The sequence below is a fragment of the Fusarium falciforme genome, chromosome 7, assembly GCF_026873545.1.
Source record: "Fusarium falciforme chromosome 7, complete sequence".
Taxonomy (NCBI): Eukaryota; Fungi; Ascomycota; class Sordariomycetes; order Hypocreales; family Nectriaceae; genus Fusarium; species Fusarium falciforme.
In genome coordinates this window covers 2,028,902-2,047,022 of record NC_070550.1, presented here as the reverse complement: position 1 = coordinate 2,047,022, position 18,121 = coordinate 2,028,902, and the positions used below count along the sequence as shown (strand labels likewise).

At 50.9% G+C, this 18,121-nt stretch overlaps 6 protein-coding genes and 1 pseudogene across 7 annotated transcripts, besides 1 other annotated feature; 4 read left to right on the top strand and 3 right to left on the bottom strand.

Moving 5' to 3' along the window:
* Positions 1-3: 3 nt before the first annotated feature.
* On the bottom strand, positions 4-2,158 carry NCS54_00924100 (Fungal-trans domain-containing protein; the record flags this gene model as incomplete). Its single annotated transcript, XM_053154594.1, has 5 exons — positions 4-267; positions 323-1,239; positions 1,316-1,812; positions 1,868-1,938; positions 1,994-2,158. 5 exons carry the CDS (start codon positions 2,156-2,158, stop codon positions 4-6), a joined length of 1,914 nt encoding a protein of 637 aa, XP_053010569.1.
* An 809-nt stretch (positions 2,159-2,967) lies between these two features.
* On the top strand, positions 2,968-3,369 carry NCS54_00924000 (Cupin-2 domain-containing protein; the record flags this gene model as incomplete). The annotated part of the gene is made up of 1 exon (XM_053154593.1): positions 2,968-3,369. The coding sequence occupies one exon, from the start codon at positions 2,968-2,970 to the stop codon at positions 3,367-3,369; it is 402 nt and encodes a 133-aa protein (XP_053010568.1).
* A 644-nt stretch (positions 3,370-4,013) lies between these two features.
* Positions 4,014-5,854, top strand: NCS54_00923900 (Hypothetical protein; the record flags this gene model as incomplete). The annotated part of the gene is made up of 2 exons (XM_053154592.1): positions 4,014-4,946; positions 5,069-5,854. The coding sequence occupies 2 exons, from the start codon at positions 4,014-4,016 to the stop codon at positions 5,852-5,854; spliced, it is 1,719 nt and encodes a 572-aa protein (XP_053010567.1).
* A 321-nt stretch (positions 5,855-6,175) lies between these two features.
* NCS54_00923800 (PKS-ER domain-containing protein) lies at positions 6,176-7,350 on the bottom strand (the record flags this gene model as incomplete). The annotated part of the gene is made up of 2 exons (XM_053154591.1): positions 6,176-7,199; positions 7,259-7,350. The coding sequence occupies 2 exons, from the start codon at positions 7,348-7,350 to the stop codon at positions 6,176-6,178; spliced, it is 1,116 nt and encodes a 371-aa protein (XP_053010566.1).
* A 512-nt stretch (positions 7,351-7,862) lies between these two features.
* NCS54_00923700 lies at positions 7,863-11,795 on the top strand (annotated as a pseudogene). The gene is made up of 8 exons: positions 7,863-8,380; positions 8,456-9,638; positions 9,907-9,940; positions 9,990-10,158; positions 10,207-10,333; positions 10,384-10,456; positions 10,534-10,933; positions 11,282-11,795.
* Positions 7,863-11,795: a sequence feature.
* Positions 11,796-11,929: 134 nt separating this feature from the next.
* NCS54_00923600 (oxygenase subunit alpha) lies at positions 11,930-13,283 on the bottom strand (the record flags this gene model as incomplete). The annotated part of the gene is made up of 4 exons (XM_053154590.1): positions 11,930-12,335; positions 12,390-12,565; positions 12,615-12,913; positions 12,965-13,283. 4 exons carry the CDS (start codon positions 13,281-13,283, stop codon positions 11,930-11,932), a joined length of 1,200 nt encoding a protein of 399 aa, XP_053010565.1.
* Positions 13,284-13,912: 629 nt separating this feature from the next.
* Positions 13,913-18,097, top strand: NCS54_00923500 (Zn(2)-C6 fungal-type domain-containing protein; the record flags this gene model as incomplete). Its single annotated transcript, XM_053154589.1, has 8 exons — positions 13,913-14,005; positions 14,057-14,127; positions 14,178-14,291; positions 14,349-15,136; positions 15,186-15,620; positions 16,051-16,076; positions 16,131-17,018; positions 17,075-18,097. The coding sequence occupies 8 exons, from the start codon at positions 13,913-13,915 to the stop codon at positions 18,095-18,097; spliced, it is 3,438 nt and encodes a 1,145-aa protein (XP_053010564.1).
* Between the last annotated feature and the right edge of the window lie 24 nt (positions 18,098-18,121).

The window sequence follows — 18,121 nt, the reverse complement described above, 5'->3', positions numbered from 1 at the left end:
CAATTACTCTTGAGTTGCGGCGTTTAAATTAGATAGCAAAGCATAGTCAATGGGACCAAACAAATCAATCCACGAATTTGGCATTGGGCCATCTGATTCCTGCCAACTCATTATCGCATCTTCGCCGAGTTGGTTTGACATGGTATTATAGTCGACCACCGCCCATAGAGCTTCTTCCTCGGCAGGCGTGAAGGTCAAAGCTTGCGCGAGGCTGTTCAGGTGAGGTCCTAAAACCCCATCGTAGACTATTCGGCGAAGTGTCGAAGCCTATTGAGAATCATCAGTGTACACAGAACGCAAAAGCTGAAATCAAGCACATTACCATTGTTCTAACATTACTCCAGTGCTGGCCAATGATGTCCAGATAGAGAAAGGCCTCTTCAAGCAGTATTTGAGCCTGTTCACAAGCTAAAGATTCCTCGTCATAGGTCCGTAACGCGATAATGGAGCCCGCGACCGTCACCGCATAGCCGCTGGATGAAGAGTGAAATGAACAGCCTAACTTGCGCGCCTCACGGATAAGAGCCATCATCTGCTGTGCATGAATCCAAGCTAGGTCAGATGACCGTTTAATGAAACTGATGGGCGCAAGGTTGCGGCATGTGTTGATGCGGCGCCGTAATAAGAATGGATGGTTGAGTAGACAATAGCAGAGATGGAACAGTGCTCGAGAGAAGATGATCGGCCCTGAAGACTGGCTGTCCACTACTCCTTCAGCCGAGATATGAGGTGCGAGCATCTCATTGACTGGTCTCTGTATCTCCAAATACGCTTCAAAATGTAGAAGATCAGATTCGATGCCGGCGAAGTCCGAGCCAGGATCCCAGGGTGGATATGGGCCTCTGATGTTGAAGTCTTGAAGCACATATTGCGCACATCGGCCGAGGATTTGCGCAATAGCAATGACCTGAGCCAAAGGGCATTGCAGTTGAGATACTGAAAGCGTTCGGTTTGTCATCTCGTCCAACGATTGTGTTTTGGCCCATAGGCCCTCTCTCCATGTTGACTCGTCACACGGCAGCTGCACGTGGCACGACGCGTCAACGATGGCCGGTGGTCGACCACGGCCGCAGGAGACCAAGCGATCCAACAGATAGACTGACCAAAACACCCGTCGTCGCTCTTCCTGTTCCGCATACGAGAGATGCGCTGCGTTCTCTAGCATGAGTCCGCAATCCTGTGCGATCCTGACGGCTAGGCCGACTTTGACCCACGCTGAGCTATGGCGTAATCGACCAGCTATACGCATAATAAAGTGTAAGACACAATAGTCATCATGCTTGGATCTCGGATGTTAGAAGATGGAGAAACGTACCAGTGAAGTCGAACAAGCCTAGCAAGGCGACCGTCTGGACAGTCGATACCTCTGCCACCTTGCCGACGGTAAAACAGTCCGACACAATGAGCTTCCAAGATCTGTTCGCATATTCGACAGACATCTCCAATGCACGCCCCGAAAAGTACGGATGCGAACAGAATCGAGTTGCAGTCGCCATGACGGCTAGGACTAGATGCCTAGGGATAGCTTGTTCGGACAAACGTTGCCGGAAGGTCTCCTCATGAAAGAACGAGTACGGCTGGTTCTGGCAGTAAGTAAAGTATGAATCAATGACTGCCATGAACACATCCTCCGGCGTTCCAAAGCCCTCGAGCGTAGGATCATTTTGCGGCGAACGTTGGAACCTGCTGGTGCCTTGCCCTGCAGTCCCAAACCCTGTCCTCGGGCTGCTCTCAGGGTGTCCGGAAGATGTTGGCAACCCCATACCACCCAGGTTACTGCTGTCTAATAGCAAAGCGAGGCATCTTTCAATCCTAGCACGTCGTTCAGTATCATGACTGACTCCCTGGTGGGGGTATTTAACCTCACCGTTGTAGGCTCGATCCCATTGTCTCGATCTTTGCTTCAAGTTTTGCAATCTTACTTACGAATTCTGAGGTCTAACAGCCAGGTTTTAATGCATTGTTCAGTGATGAAGATGGAGTCAATACATACCTGTGTGTCGCTTGACTCGGGGGTTCCTCGTGAAAGGTCGGGGTTGTCGCTGCTCGCTGGATGAGGCCCTTGTTGCCCTTGAGCCTGCTGCCGAGAAACTTCGACGGGATATGCGCAGTCTTCTGCCGTTACACCCAAGTCGGGCAAGGTTGACATTTCGAGCATCACTTACCAATGTTGACTCGTTGGCATTGTCCACAGACAGGTCGATCGCCGGTGCACCGGCATTTCTTTCGTCTTCCCGAATCAGCTCTCGCCGGCCAAAGCGCGAGTGCGCACAAAGGGTTACAATTGCGTACCGGCATTGTAGGCATGCCTGGTCAATGCGCTGCACCGGGAAGTAAGCATCTGCTCTACTCGCCATCGCATAGTAGGACACGGAGCGGATGTTTGCGCATGGATGGAGTCGATGAGCTGCTTCTGGACAGGTCACGGTCTGAGATCCGGACCGGCGGGGCTAACTAAAGAAGCGCGCATGTGGATACAGGGATCTTACAAAACCCCTCTACGTGCCGTAAAAAATGCCCGTTTTGGGCCTAGAGGCCAAGAGATAGACTGCATGGTCTAAAAGTTGGGGCCGGACCGGCTCCATTCCCCAGTGTTCGAGACCACGTCTAGATGCTGATCTCGAGTTTCGGTTTCGTAAGTAATTCGGCCTCAGCTGCAATAGTTGCAACGGTCCATCAGATAGAAAAGGCAAGAATGGACGACTTCATAGAGCTCGATGTTTTGAGAAACGATACATCTTTATCTTTGCCTGATGAGATACTCGGAAAACATAGGAGGATTCCGTCATTCAAACCACGAAGACTATCGGCCAGCGACAGAGTACCCACGGATGGAATTACCTACGTAAGTAGCTCGAGCAATAAGGGCTCCTCTTTGCGGCTTGTCATAGCTACAATGAGCATTTACAAACATATCAGAGCTCGAAAAGTTGACATGGCTTCTAATCTGACAGCAACGGCGCCAGAATGCACGACCTCTCACCGGTGATCCTAGACGGAGTCAAAGTCAGTCAGACGGCACTCAACTCGTTCCCCGACGCGAACTACGGTAATGTCATTTGGCAGACACTGCTCTCCAGGCCGAGTACCTGCTCAGACTCGATGTGTGCGGGGATCGCGACTTGTCCATCTAACGGGACACTCGCTCTCCACCAGCACACTCAGGCAGAGATCTACTACGTGCTTGCGGGGTCTGGGGAAGTGGAGATCGACGGGGTTAGGCACCATGTTACCGAGGGTAGCATGCTTTGGATCCCCGGTGATGCGATGCACGGTGTCTTCTGTGGGCCCAATGAGACGCTCAAATGGCTGTATGTCTTTCCTGAAGGCCGTTTCGAGGATATCATCTACCGGTTTAAGTCCGCATAAGATGCTTCGAAAACCGGTGTCTCATCGAGGCATGAAGGGTTATGATTAGGGCTAGTAACCTAGGACCAGCCAGCAGTCACATAATAACTACTGCAACCTTGTGCAATAATCTCGCGCCATGCTAAAATGCCAAAGTGATGAATGTAGAGAAGTCTTTCCCTCCCTACTCTACTTTGTCCTTCTGTAACACTCCGCATTCTTCATCGTCGTCATGCCAAGGTTGTCAGCCATCCCAAGACCCTCGGCCGACGGCGTTCATGCAAAGGGTGCGTTTTCGATGCCTAATTCGTTTAGCTGCAGGTGGTCAGTTATAAGCCCACACTGGGAGTGTGCATTTTGCGATACCCGAATTAATAATTACGGACCGTGCCCACTCTCCCCACACGGAGATAAACCCTTGAGCCGAACAGCTCAAGGCGGATAGCAGCTTCATGAGGGAATTGCCGTATGTACTTTCTGGTTCCGTCAAGAGGTTAGGCATAATGTTTATAAGACAGGCTTACTGAAGTCGCTCATCTAAACCTGGTCACTCGATAAAGTGAAGCCAGAGAGTCAGCATTCCTGACTGCTTGACATAATCTGTTCCCATTATACTCCTCCATTAATTATTTAATTATTCCTGAATTATTCCTCAAACACCGACAATGGCGCGGATAGTTTCAGGTGCTGATATCTACGGACTGGGGTCCTGGATCGACTCTGAGGCACTGCCAGTGCCTGATGATGCACGTCGACTTCTCAAGGTGCTGGCGGAAGCGACGCCGCGATTCACCAAAGATCCCGCGATTCTGAACGCCGTGTCTTTCATGGGTTCCCCTCAGACAATTGTACCCGGTCCATTGAAATCGGCCGTGATCGCTGGCGCCTTGCATGCTATGAGCGGCATAGTTGCTAACGAGCTGCTGGAGCTTAGAGACGGACAAAATTCCAGCCGGACTGTGTCTGTCGATACCGATCATGCTGCATTTTGGCTCGGAAGCGTGGGCATGAGTAAGCGAAACGGCCAAACCGTCCGGGAGATTGCCAGGGATGGAAAGCTAGCCGCCATCTTCCCTAAAGATCTCGAAGGAGACATCTTCGCAACGCCACTCAAATTGCGTGCTACCGCAAACTACGAGACCAAGGACGAAGGCGTTTGGTTTCAATTGCATGGGTCTCTAGGCGCAGATCCGGTACTTCAGACCATTGGCATAGACCCATCACAAAACTGCAGCAGTAATGACGCGGCCTATCAATTCATCGCCAAACATGTACGCAAGTTCGGAGCGCATGAGCTGGAGATGATGAACTTAGTTCAAGGCCTTTGTGGAAGTATCTGCTATACTCCGGCTGGATGGAAACAGACACGCATGGCCAAGGACTTGTCTAAGCACCCCCTGATCAACTACAAGCAGCAGACACATGCAGTCCCTACGCCGGCCATTCCGTTGCCAGTATCTGCCGATAAAAGGCCCCTGGCCGGCATCAAGGTCGTGGAGCTTGTTCGCATCATTGCAGGTCCAGTGATCGGAACGACCTTGGCTGCTCTTGGAGCGGATGTGATCCGCGTGAATTGCGGCCGCCTCCCTGACTTCAATGTAAGCCATTATTACCCTCTCACATGTCCTCAGGCACTCTTCACTTGGTGGACTCTTATCCTTTTCCTTGCTTCTTCGTCTGGCTATATCAGGAATGTATTGAAGCTAATAACATGTCATAGTCGCTTCAACTTACCCTGAATGCTGGCGCCAGAACCACGGATGTTGACCTGGCCAGAGATGATGAGGTAAAACACTTGCTCGGGCTAATTGCAGACGCAGACGTCTTCATCCAAGGCTATAGGCCAGGAGTGATTGCCCGGAATGGGCTCAGCCTTGACAAACTCCTAGAAATAGCTGGCAAGAGAGGCAAGGGCATCGTGTATGTGGAGGAGAACTGTTACGGGCCAGATGGACCTATGGCAGAGCGACCTGGCTGGCAACAAATTGCCGACGCCGCCTCTGGGTGTTCCTACGTCACTGGGCGAAGCTTGGGCCACAAAGACGGAACATGCGTGCTACCCGCTTTGCCTGTACCGGATATGCTCACAGGTTTGATCGGATCCATCGGTACTATGATGGCTATCAGAGATCGTGCACGTCAGGGCGGTTCCTATCACGTGTTTGCTTCTCTCATGGCCGCGGCTGCTCTTCATCTAAGCCCTGAGGTCGGGTTATACTCACCAGAGGTGGTACAGGGCTGCAACGAGAAGTTCGGCTGGAACGAGACTGGCCCTGACCTTTTTGTACTCGAGCTGTTGGACGTAGTACTCAAGGCATGGAGTCAAGCGATGCCGAAGTACTTTGGAGAAGACTCACCTTATATGTCTACCTTGAAAGGTGACTGGGGCCAATTCCAGGTGCTGAAGCCGGTTGTTCAGCTGAGCGACGCAAACGCGTCACCATACTTCTCATCCGCGCCAGAGCCTAACTGCTATCGCAACAGTGCTGCGATGATGTGGCGATAGAAATGGCTTGTTGTACATAGAGCTTTTCTTCAGGGAAACTAACTAGTTGGCTTGGCTGAGCCTAGTGTCATGGCATGTGGAAGTATAGAATGTCTGTTGGTTTGCGACGATTATTATTCATAAACTACTTACATTTGGACGTCCTGGATCAATGGTAGACCAAAAATGTGTTCTTTATTATCTTGGAAGCCTGGTGCAATATAGATAGCTATAACTGCGATCAAACGAGGACAGCATGCCATTCTTAAACAAACGAAGCGAATAGAATGAAGTAATTGTGGGGATGAAAGGCATGGGATTTAATCTAGTGCATGAACAATTCTAGATCCTGGGGCTGCTTTGATCTTCTATCTCAATAACGAGCTTGCCCATCTGACGTCCAGCTTTCATATCGTCAAAGAGGCTATCAATGTCCCTGAGGTTGCTCAGCCCTTGAACTGTTCTGCTGATCACTGGTCGGATCCCCGTGCGGTCGACGAAGGCGACCATATCCCGAAACTCTTGCCTGGAACCCATCGTGGTTCCCTTTAATTCTGCGTTCAGAAGAACAGCCGGCATAGTCCAGCTCATCTTTGGGGAGACGGTCATACCATACTGTACAATAACACCACCTGGCTTAAGAAGCCTTACGGCTTTGCTAACGATATCGCCGCCTGCTCCATCGATAACAGCATCAATGAACGGCCTCGATGATGGAAGTTGCTGTCGAATGTCGGCTTCCCATTTTTCCGCTTTGTAGATGGTACCGCCTTGTGCACCCAAGTTCCTAGCTCTATCGAGCTTTTCTTGACTACCAGAGGTAACGAAGACATTGACGCCCATAGCCACGCTGAACTGTAAGGCTGAGAGAGCAACACCACCTCCGATGCCCGTGATTAGAACGTTCTGTCCTGGCTGGATAGCAGCCTTGGTAGTTAATGCCCGCCAGGCTGTGAGTCCGACCAGTGGTAGAGCTGCCCCCTCCACGGCAGACAAGTGTTTCGGAGCCGGAACAACCTCGTCCTGATGAACACAAACATAGTCTTGCGCTGTGCCCACATCGTAGAGACGGGTTGATCCGATGATAGACCACTTTCTTTGGTCCTCTGGTCCAGCTGGATCAGATATCCAGCCTCGCATGGGTGTTAGGAGGACATTTTCCCCGAGGAGGGAGTTATTAGAAACCCCTCTCCCAAGCTCAGTAATCACTCCACAGCCGTCTGATAACATGGGGTGATCGAGGGATATGGCGGGGTACTGGTGATGCCGAACGAACAGATCGCGGTGGTTCAGCGCAGCCGCCCTGAGCCGAACGAGGACCTCATGTTCTCCGGGGACAGGCTTCTCAGTCTCCCTGAGCTGTAGACTGCCGATGAAATTAGCATTGGTCTTTGAATCCGTCTCAGAAGTCGGGTTGGAGCTTACGGGTAGTAAACCTGCCCAGGCTTGCCTGCAGCCTTACCGAGATGGAGCACGCGGGGCATAACTGCTCTCAATTCTTTGGAGATTTTGAACATGGTGCGTTACACTGACACTAATCATTCGGGGGCAGTTTCTTAAGATGATTCCGGGGTGCCGGTTCGGTTATTAGTGATCTCGAGGAGCCGAAGCGTGGCGTTGCCGGACCGTGCCCACCAAGCACCCTTCGATCGTCTCAGTGGGCACGGTCCGGCGACGATGCCGGTCGGGGAATCCGGGGCCCCAGAGTTTGGACCCCAGTACCATGGTGTGAAAGCGGGGGAGCCCATTACGACTACACGCTGAATTCTTGACTGTTAGTCAATTGTCAGATAGGATAGCTTAGGAGAGCTCCATGGAAGCACTGCCCATGCCTTGGTATATCATTGGCTCGCCACGTATAGAACCAGTTCACTTCTTTATATAAGTACACGGTTCCGTGATCTTTGCCTCGCTTTAAAAGAGCTATATGCTTAAGGCGCACCGCTTTTCCAAATCCCAGAGCAATATTTTTACTTTCCATTGTACAAGAGCCCTATTCCGACACTTCTTGGCCTTCCTTTTCAGCGCAATGGCTGTTAGCTCTGGGAAAAACTTTTACCAGCACGCCGGAAGCGCCATGATCAAAGATGTCGAGGCTGAACACCGTGAACAGGCCATCGAATCCACCTCGATTAATACAAATGGCCTCCGTCGCCGCCTGAATAATCGCCATATTCAGCTTATCGCTATTGGAGGAACGATAGGCACGGGCCTCTTCATCAGCATTGGCGGAGGCCTAGCTAAAGGCGGGCCAGGGAGTCTCCTCCTCTGCTACTGTCTCTACTGCTGTCTTGTATCTCTTATCAACAACTCAGCTGCTGAGATGGTAACGCATATGCCCATCGCTGGAGGTTTTATCCAGCTCGCTGGTGTTTGGGTCGACGAGGCTCTCGGCTTTATGATTGGATGGAACTTCTTCTTCTACGAGGCTCTCTTGATCCCGTTCGAGATCGTGGCGCTGAACGTCATAGTCTCGTTCTGGGCACCAAATGTCGTTGAACCTGGTCCAACTGCTGGGTTCTGCTTGGGTGTTATCATCTCATATGGGTAAGTTATTAAACTCGAATGCCCTTACAAGCGCCCAAGAAGAAGTTGAAATGTTAATATTTCGTCAATACTTAGTCTGCTCAACGCAGTGGCCGTGGGCATCTTCGGAGAGGCTGAGTTCTGGCTCTCAGGTGGCAAGGTCATCCTTATGTTCATGCTGTTTTCTTTCACCTTCATCACAATGGTCGGAGGCAACCCCCAGGGCGACGCATACGGCTTCCGTTACTGGAGTGACCCTGGAGCTTTTGCGAGTTTCAGTTCCACCGGAGCGCCGGGACGGTTTGAGGGCTTCTTGCAGGCCCTCGTTACTGCAGTCTTCATCATCGTGGGGCCCGACTATATCTCGATGATTGCAGCAGAGGCCAAACACCCCAGCATTTACCTCAAGACCGCCTTCAAGACAGTTTACCTTCGCTTTGGTATCTTCTTCATCGGCAGCGCCGTTGCTGTGGGAATTGTCCTCCCTTACGATGATCCAGAGTTGCGACGCATCTATATCGCCGGCGAAGGTTCTTCCACGGCCGCGGCCTCACCATACGTCATTGCCATGACTAACATGAGCATCGGCGTTCTGCCCCACGTTGTGAACGCTTTACTCTTTACCAGCATCTTCTCTGCTGGCAATACTTATACGTACTGCGCGATACGGTGCCTTTACAGCCTTGCTGTGCAAGGGCAGGCGCCTGCCTTTCTCAAGAAATGCACGAACAAGGGCATTCCTATATATTGCTTTATGATCACCATGCTATTTCCTTTCCTGTCATTTCTTTCTGTCAGCAGCGGCTCTGCTAAGGCTTTAAACATTCTTCTCTCGCTCATCGCTGGCGGTGCTATCATGAACTATATTGTGATATCTATCACCTTCATTCGTTACCATCGCGCCTGTAAGGTACAGGGACTTGATCGAAAGACCTTGCCCTATTATGGGTACTTTCAGCCGTACGGAGCTTGGATTTCATTATTTTTAATCATCCTGGTGGGCTATAGCTACGGCTATAGAGCCTTTTCCCCATGGAATGCTGAGAGCTTCTTTGCAAATTACACTATGCAGATCACGGCCCCGGTCCTTTATGTTTTCTGGAAGGTTCTAAAGAGGACCAAAGTAAAGAAAGCATCGGAAATTGACCTCGTCTGGGAGAGACCTTTGATAAATAGCTACGAGGCTCAAGCTCTGATTGATGACCCTCCGAGCACTTTCTGGAAGGAGATAGGTCAAATTACGGGCCTGGGCTATGTCGCTAGATGCATCAGGAGTATAGTATTAAGAGTTAAATCCTAGTTGACATTATCTCTCAAATATATTCAGTTGATACATTACGCAAAATGGTTGCGTTATATCTAGGTGTAATAGATACTGCGACTCTAAATCTAAATTTATACTTCATACTAGGCCTAGCGAGATGCTTTATACTTTTAGTTTTAAAAACTTCTACTTTAGTATTCTAGTTAGTATTAGGGCTTATTATACCATGCATAAAGCGGCGATGTTTCGCCGTCGATATTCTCTTTCTAAAACAGCTGTACAGTACAAGAACCATGCCCAGACCAAGTACATGGACTGTGAGTAACGCCCGCCTCAGACGTCATTGACATGCTAATCATGTCTTAGGGATTGTGAATGGCTGCAAGTACAAGGCCGACTACTACTTCGGCATTGTTGACGTCTCATCGGCCATGAAACGCGTGGAGTCGAGCAAGGAAGCCTCGCGCAACTTGGTCGTCATCGATCCTGATGGTACCACCGAGTGGCAAGAGGTTGACCTAAGCCCTCCCAACTGGTCTGTTCATCGACTGTACTATACCGACTTGTGCTAATTATGTGACAGGGCTGGTCTTTGTGCCAAGCAAGCGGAGGCCTGGGACAAGAAGAATAAGGAACTGAGTCGTAAGGACTATGAGTCTGAGATCAAGAGAATCAAGAGATTGCTCTCCTCATACCGGGGTCTGCAGGATGTAAGTATTGCTTCCAAACTTCCAAACTATTATTTTCTGACGCAAGACAGCCTCTTGGGGAATTGACTGACGAGGTGAAGGAGGCGCTTAAGTCCACAGGCGAAGCCGAGAATGGGACAAAGCGTGAGGAACCAGAAGAAGAAAAGAAACTGGAGGCGGCATACCAAGCGCTTTACGAGGCTCAAGCTGCTGAAAAACAGTTGAGCCTCCCAAGAACAAGCCTGCTGATGGCACAACCCCGGACACGCCCGCAGACACTACCACCAATGGCACGACACCTGCCAAGGTGGACCTTCAGACAGCCCAGCGAAATCCTCAAGCAGCTCTCCAAGCTCAGGGCCAGGCGAACCTCAAGAACAACAAGAAGAACGTCATGGAGATGCAGAAGATGAGCAAGGTCGACAAGGTCAAGTGGATCAAGAGAATGATCAAGGATGCTGAGGGACAGCTGGAGCTTCTTGAGCAAGGTCTCAAGGACTTTTTCAAGTCAAACATTGCCATCCCAGCAATCCAGGACCTCATACAGCCTGAGGAGGACGGCAAGGAGCTTGTGAGGTCTAACTACATGGATGCCGATGAGAGATGGGCCTACCCACGTAGGTCGTCACTACATTTTGGCCGAGAATTGATGCTAATGAGTTCAAGGCTTTGCTATCAATCGCAACTGTACAGCACCTGGACAACCTAAGGAGCCATCAAAGTGGACCAAGATAAGGGCAGACATTGCTCCCCTACTTTGTCATTGCTAACACTTGTCTACACAGATCAACGTCAGCATCTCGGTATCTTCTCAAGAGACGAGCAAGGAATGGCAGTCCTCCTCGAGCTCTCTCAGTGCAAGTGGAAGCAGTGGTCTGCTCTCTGCATCGGGTGGCTTCAGCTATTCCCAAGCCAGCTCGTCAATTGAACTCACCCATTTTGTATAAACAGCTACTGACGTATCAACAGCAAAGCATCTCAGGCGGCCGCTAGCTGCGATATCGACATCTCGTTCGAGGCACTCCTGGTGACTATTAACCGTAACTGGCTGCACGGCGAGCTCTTTGCCGATTCCGAGCTCAACGTTGGACCTGACGTGGCCTTTTCTCCTGGTCCCCACGATCTTCACACATACATCAACAACAAGGACACCAAGGGTCTGGAAAAGTACTCCTACTTCCCCTCGTATCCCACAGCATTTATTATGGCCTCCAACGTGGAACTCGAGTTCCGCGGAAATACTACCAACCTCGAAGAGGCTATCGAGTCGTCTTCTTTCGACGCCAACCTCAAAGTCGGCTATGGCCCTTTTAGCCTGGGCGCCAGCCACAAGCAGGACTCTTCCAGCGCAAAGACCAAGATGGAGACGACTGCTACTGGTACGAAGATCTCTCTTGAGGCTCCTGCTATTATTGGATGGGTCAGCACTATGCTTCCTCCGCTGCCGAGGTCAAAGGGCAAAACACGCTCATCCAGACTCTTTGGTAAATGTTTGCGTTGCTTTGGCCGCACCTGTACAATCTGTATATCCTGATAAATACACTTATTGACTAGCTGAGTTGAGTTCTAGATGTATGATAGCCTACAAGATTGACTGGAGATCTGTTGAGCCCTGCTCTACCACTCAACCTCCTTGCCTTTAGAATCACAAAGACCCTGACAAAACTCAATCTCCTCCTGAATGCCATTCCTAGCCGCTGTCCTCCTCGCGGGCCACATCTCGCCACCGGCCTTTTGCTCTTCGTTCCGATGCTGCACAACGGCCTCCTTCAGTATCTTCTGAAAGTACAACACACCCTTTTCGTTGAAAGAGTTCAAGTCCCCTGTGACGTAGACGCCCGCGTTCAAGTTCTTCTGGGCAGCATTGCAGAGACCCTTGTCTTCTGACTCGACTTGCTTGAAGAAGTCGTCAACTTCTTTGAACTCCTCATCAGTGGCGTCTTTGTGTCGGTAAACCTCGTACTGCATTGATGTCGTGGTTGCCGAAGTTGGTACTACCCGCATGAGGTAAAAGTATTTGGTGCTGAGACATCTATCAGTTGTGCTAGCATAGGTTCACCCCGGCTGAGATACTCACGTCATGGTGACAGACGCGTTTGGGAAGAAGAATGTCGGCGCGACTTCGAGACCAGATTCTTTCCCCTTCTTGTCCTCAACAAAGTGCTGGATCTGGCCACCCTTGACCTCGACTTTGTATGTTGTCAGATTGGAGGTTGCGGCGATGCCAGGGTGAGCAACGCTGCAATGGTAGCACTGGTCTAGTTAGAAATGTCTGCATAAGCGGAATGGATGGGATTCTTACCTCATTGTAGTTGTCCACCAGTGTTTTCCAGTTATAATCTCCATGCATATCCCAGGCATGATCGAACGTGTAATCATCCATGTTGAAGATGCCAAGTCGAGGCTGCGTGTCTGCTCCATCAAAGTCGCTCTTCCAAGGCACGGATGGCTTGTCTCCTCCATCAAGATTGACCCAGACGAAGCCCCTCTTGTCAATGTGCACGTGAACCTTGAATAGGCCGTTCGCGTCTTTGTCAAACGTCTCCATCTTCTCGAAGCGAGGAGCCTTGGCTAGTTTTCCGCTCAGGCCATATGACCATCCTACATGAACATGTCAGGTACATTCTTGTGGAATGGGGAACACTCGCATACCGTGATACTTGCAAGACAGAATGCTGACATTGCCTTCATCCTTGGTCACCACAGGGTACGCCCTATGCCGGCAGATATTGTGAAATCCGTTCAAGTTTCCTTCCCTGTCGAGGCAGAGAAAGAAGGAGAAGCCTGCTTCATTGTACTGAACAAAGTCGCCCGACTTGGCAAAGCGATTGCGATGCGTCACTAACAGCCATCGCTTGGAGTAGATGGCCCGTCTCTCCAGCTCGTACATGGCAGGTTCTCGGTACCATGATGCCGGCAGGGCACGGGGCACGTCGGTCGGTGCGCTCTTGGACGATAGGAACTGGAACATTGCGGCAGGGTTTGAGATGAAAGACAGGGTTGTTGACTGACTAGTCCGTGATAGACTTTGATATGGCACATCGTTTTAAATAGCTCGGGTGAAGACAATGGGCTTCGATGTTATCTCCAACACCGATTCACTGATTAGCCACCCCCAATTAAGTTTATGTCGAAGTCGCACTTTTAGTCCTCTTTGGGTTTAGCGGATCTAGAAATCAGCGATAGTCCAGTCCAGTTCGCGGGAATGGTCAGCCAGGATGTTGGCACATGGTTATCATGCGGGGAGTCAGCTCTGCATGTGGGAGTTTTATCCCTTTCGGAATGGACTGTCTGTTTCCGACAAACCCCAGATTACCGGGCTTGAGCCTCACCAGGATATCTTATCCCCGGGGAGATAGCTTGATATCTAGCTGAGATATGGGATGGGGAACATCTCGCACCTTTCGTCCTTTTCTGGTCTAGCGCATTGAAGCCAGCATTTCGACGCTCTAGTGACACTCTTGATTCATGGATCTTGTGATGTGATACCTCGTCGCGCGATGGACTTCAAGAAAGAAGGCCTCCTTCTCTCTTTCATGGAATGGTATCAGGCCTGAGTCTCAACCATCACCATCAGCATTGATCAGCATACTCAGCATTATGGCAACAAAGTCAGACATCGAAAAAAGGCCGTCTGTGGCCGACACCGAGAATGGGAGGCTCGCAGATGTCGGCTACGTCCCCGAACTCAAAGTCAGTTCTCCTACTTACCTACCGCTAACGTTTGGCTAACTGGATCAACAGCGCAACTTTTCGACTACGTCCATGCTGGCTCTATGCGTGTCTCTCATGGCAACATGGGAAGCGCTGTGCAGGTGGGAACTTCGACGAGGCGAGAGTTGCTCAGATACTAACACACCTTTAGCACTTTAGCAGCTGGACTTGTCAGCGGAGGCCCGGTGTCACTGATATATGGTGCAATCGTTGCTGCCATTGGGTCACTCTGTTCTGCCATGTCTCTGGCCGAGTTGGCTTCTAGGTGAGTTAACAAGACCCGTAACCAACAATAGCTAACGTGTTCTTTTCTTGTGCTTAGTATTCCCTCGGCTGGAGGCCAGTATCATTTTGTCTCGCATCTATCGTCCAAGCCCGGATCGACCATGACCAGCTGGTTCGCGGGCTACATCATGACCTTTGGCTGGATCACAGTCACGGGAAGCGCCCCTTTCCTCGCCGGCACAATGGTCCAGGGTCTCCTCGTTCTTAACTACCCCGAAACGTACACGTACGAACGATGGCACGGAACACTTATGTACTGGGCAATTCTCATCGGCGCCGCAAGCATCTGCATATTCTGCAGCAATATCCTGCCTCTGATCGAGAAGGTGTCTTTGACTCTCCATGTAGCCCTATTCTTCGTCATCCTCATTGTCATGTGCGTCGTTTCGCCGACAAAGAACTCAGCCACCTGGGTCTTCACGTCGTTTGAGAATAATTCGGGGTGGTCCAGTGATGGTGCTGCGTGGTGTATCGGCATGCTCAGTTCATGCTACGTCCTGATCGGGTACGATGGAGCAACGCACCTCAGCGAGGAGATGCATAACCCTGAGAGGGGCGTACCTTATGCTATGATTGGCAGCGTGGCTCTCAACAGCGTTCTTGGTTTCGCATTCTTGATCGCTGTCCTGTTTTGTATGGGCGATATCCAGTCTGCCCTGGCCACGACAACGGGATTCCCTATTATTGAGATTTTCTACAACATCACAGGGAGCACAGGGGCGGCTTCTGCTATGTCAAGCGCCATTGTTCTCATGGCGAGCTTGGCTACCATTGCTTTGCTGGCCTCAGCTGGACGTGTCATGTGGGCATTTGCCAGAGATCAAGGTATGTTCGCGGCTGCAGCTCCAAGGATAATAACTGACAAACTAATCAGGACTTCCATTCTCCGAAACGCTTTCCAGGGTGGAAAAGAAGCGCGGTATCCCGACCGTCGCAATCGTCGTAACCACGGTCCTGTTGATGCTTCTTGGACTTATCAACATCGGCTCAACTACAGCCTTCAACGCGATCCTGTCTCTCGCAGTCGTTGGCCTCGAAATCTCATACATCATGCCTATTGTGCTGCTCATCTGGCGTCGCATCACAGCGCCAGAGCAGCTCAAATGGGGACCATTCCGTCTCGGAAGGGCCGGCATGTTTATCAACATTGTCGCAGTGGCTTATCTCATCTTTACCAGCGTTTTCTCGCTATTCCCTCCTTACCAGCCCGTCACAGCACAAAACATGAACTACGCATCTCTCGTGCTGGGCGCGACGCTCCTGTTTGGACTCGTGTACTGGCCGCTCAGGGCGAGCAAGAAGTACTCGGGTCCGTTGAACGAGACCGAGGGTGTGGCGGTGGTGAATGGTTCCGAGCCGGAAAGATAAGGGGATACCGGGGAGATATCAGTTGAGGCTGGGAGTTGCTTCGTATCCTTGTCATGTTGATCTCCGATGCTCCGTAGCGCCTTAACACCGCCAATTATATCGTCAAGATTATGAACCACGCTAGGCCGTATCAAGTTATCTTAACCCAGAAACGCGGGGTAGCAGGGGTTCCGGCCTCTCCACAGATAAAGCCGGTGATACTGAATGCCATATGACGCCCAGGCTCAGCGATCATTCTGTGAGATCTCCCCTTTCCCTCAGATACCATGGACGACAAAGTACGCCGAAGCTGCGCTAGAAAGCGAAAATCTAGAAGTAATTATTCTTCCATCTTGATGTGCCGGTCTATTGCCGCTAACACTGCTCCCCAGGTGGATGTTCCGTGTGCAAGAAGCGAGTGAGTGAGCCACTTAGCTGAACCCCCTGTCCTTACTCACCAGCGCATTCCTAGAGGTTAAAGTGTGACGAGCAACAGCCAAGTTGCCGGCGATGTATCAACATTAGAGTCGAATGTCCTGGATACGCACGACCCGTCAAATGGTCGACCAAGTACGAGAAAGGCACCTCCTTATCTGCGGCCCTGGAGCTTGATGGCGATACCTCGTCTTGGTTTGAGGCGGAAGCCAGGAAACTCTCAAACGTCATTGAGCCGAGCCCAAGCCATCAAAGCCCCCAGTCTCGCCAAACCGAGCATTCCGACTTGACAACCATGCCCATAGTCGAGTCTTCCTTGTCCCCCAAGACTGCCGCGTCTCCTGCCTCTTCAAGATTACCAGAGATGCACCATGAAGCTCCCAGTATTATTGACACACACCTTTCTGCCGAACAATCCGTATCGTCTCCTTCCTTATCAGTTTCAGGTTCTTGGCATGGTTTTGTGGACGATTCGAATGAGACCGAACCTGAGCAGGTTTCCACCTCTGGCTCGACGGACGACAACACATCTCTGACTTTATACAAACCGATCGAGCAGTCTTCACTATTACTCGACCATTACTTCTCCAATGTTTGCCAGATGAACTCTGCCTTCGACTCGCTGCACAACCCGTTCCGATCAGAGGTATCAAAGATGATCATTAACTCGCCACTCCTATTCTATTGTGTCTTGAGCATGTCTGCGGCGCACCTCTACCAAGGAGACGAACCGAAAAGTAGCATTGCGTTGGAGTTTCAGACAGAAGCGATATCCCATCTTTCCATTGAACTTTCGCAACTGGACACAGCCATGCCCCAGCTTTTGGAAGGTGATGATGATAGATCAGCGTCACTCGCAGTACAGAAGACGGACCATGTTCAAGACGACGTCCTGCTTGGCGTTATTCTCTTGGGAATGACATCGGTTTGTCTCCGCCCCCAGGTAAATTTGCTCGATTTAAGACTGATTATCCTGCGTAGGCCTGGCATAACTCTTCCGCGACTGGTGTATCTCACTTGTTCGGATGTCGCCAACTATTCAAAGCATGGATGGCATCCAACTCTTTAGAAGACCCCGCAAAACGTGCGTCAATGGATCAGAAGCAGTGCTTTCTCGTCTCATCAATGATATACTGGGAAGCCATGAGTTCGTTCATCCTCGACCAGGACACGGCCGCTTTGTCATACTTGGACGTCTTCTGCCAGCCAAACCTGCCCTCACTCATCTATCCATGTCCTTGGACCGGTGTGGGGACCCCAGTCTTTGTGTTTCTGGCCAAGACGGGTATCCTACTCAGGAATAAGAGAGTCTTGCGGAATCTCCGCGTATTCAGATCGGGCGAGGCTCATCAAAGAGCTCTGTACGCGGAGCTTCTCGACGATGCCTCAGCTCTAGAGCGAGAGATCATCAAGTTGCGAATCCCGTTCGTTGGCCTTATTGAGGATGTGGGCGACCCTTGTACACCACCTGATCACTTTCTAGCTATCGCTCGCTGTTACCGCCTGGCCACTCTGCTTGAGCTCTACCGAGGGTTTCCCGAGTTGATCAAATCTCAGACGGTTGTGGAGCAAGCTGTTGAGATGCCCACGGGTGAATGCGACGACAAAACGCATCTGATCCTCGGCCTCGCGTTTGGGATACTGGGGATTTTGGAGTCGATACCCATCGACTCGGGCACAATCTCGATTCAGTTACTGGCCTTGATGATTGCTGGCAGTGCTCTGTGTGTGGCCCCCGGCCAATGCCAAAGCACTATCGCCGAGAGGACACCATTTCAACAAACTGTGATGCGCTGGCGCGGATTTGTTCGACAACGCATTCTATATCTATGTGTTGCTATCGGTTTGCGCCCGGTGAACCACGCTGCGCTCATCCTAGAGGAAGTTTGGTCACGCATGGATATGGAGATGGGCCACTCAAGTGATAGTGAGGGAACGCTTGCTAGTAAGGTCCATTGGCTGGATATCATGTCTGAGAAGAAGTTGGAGACCATATTTGGGTGAGGTGATGGGGCTCTACAGAGATAT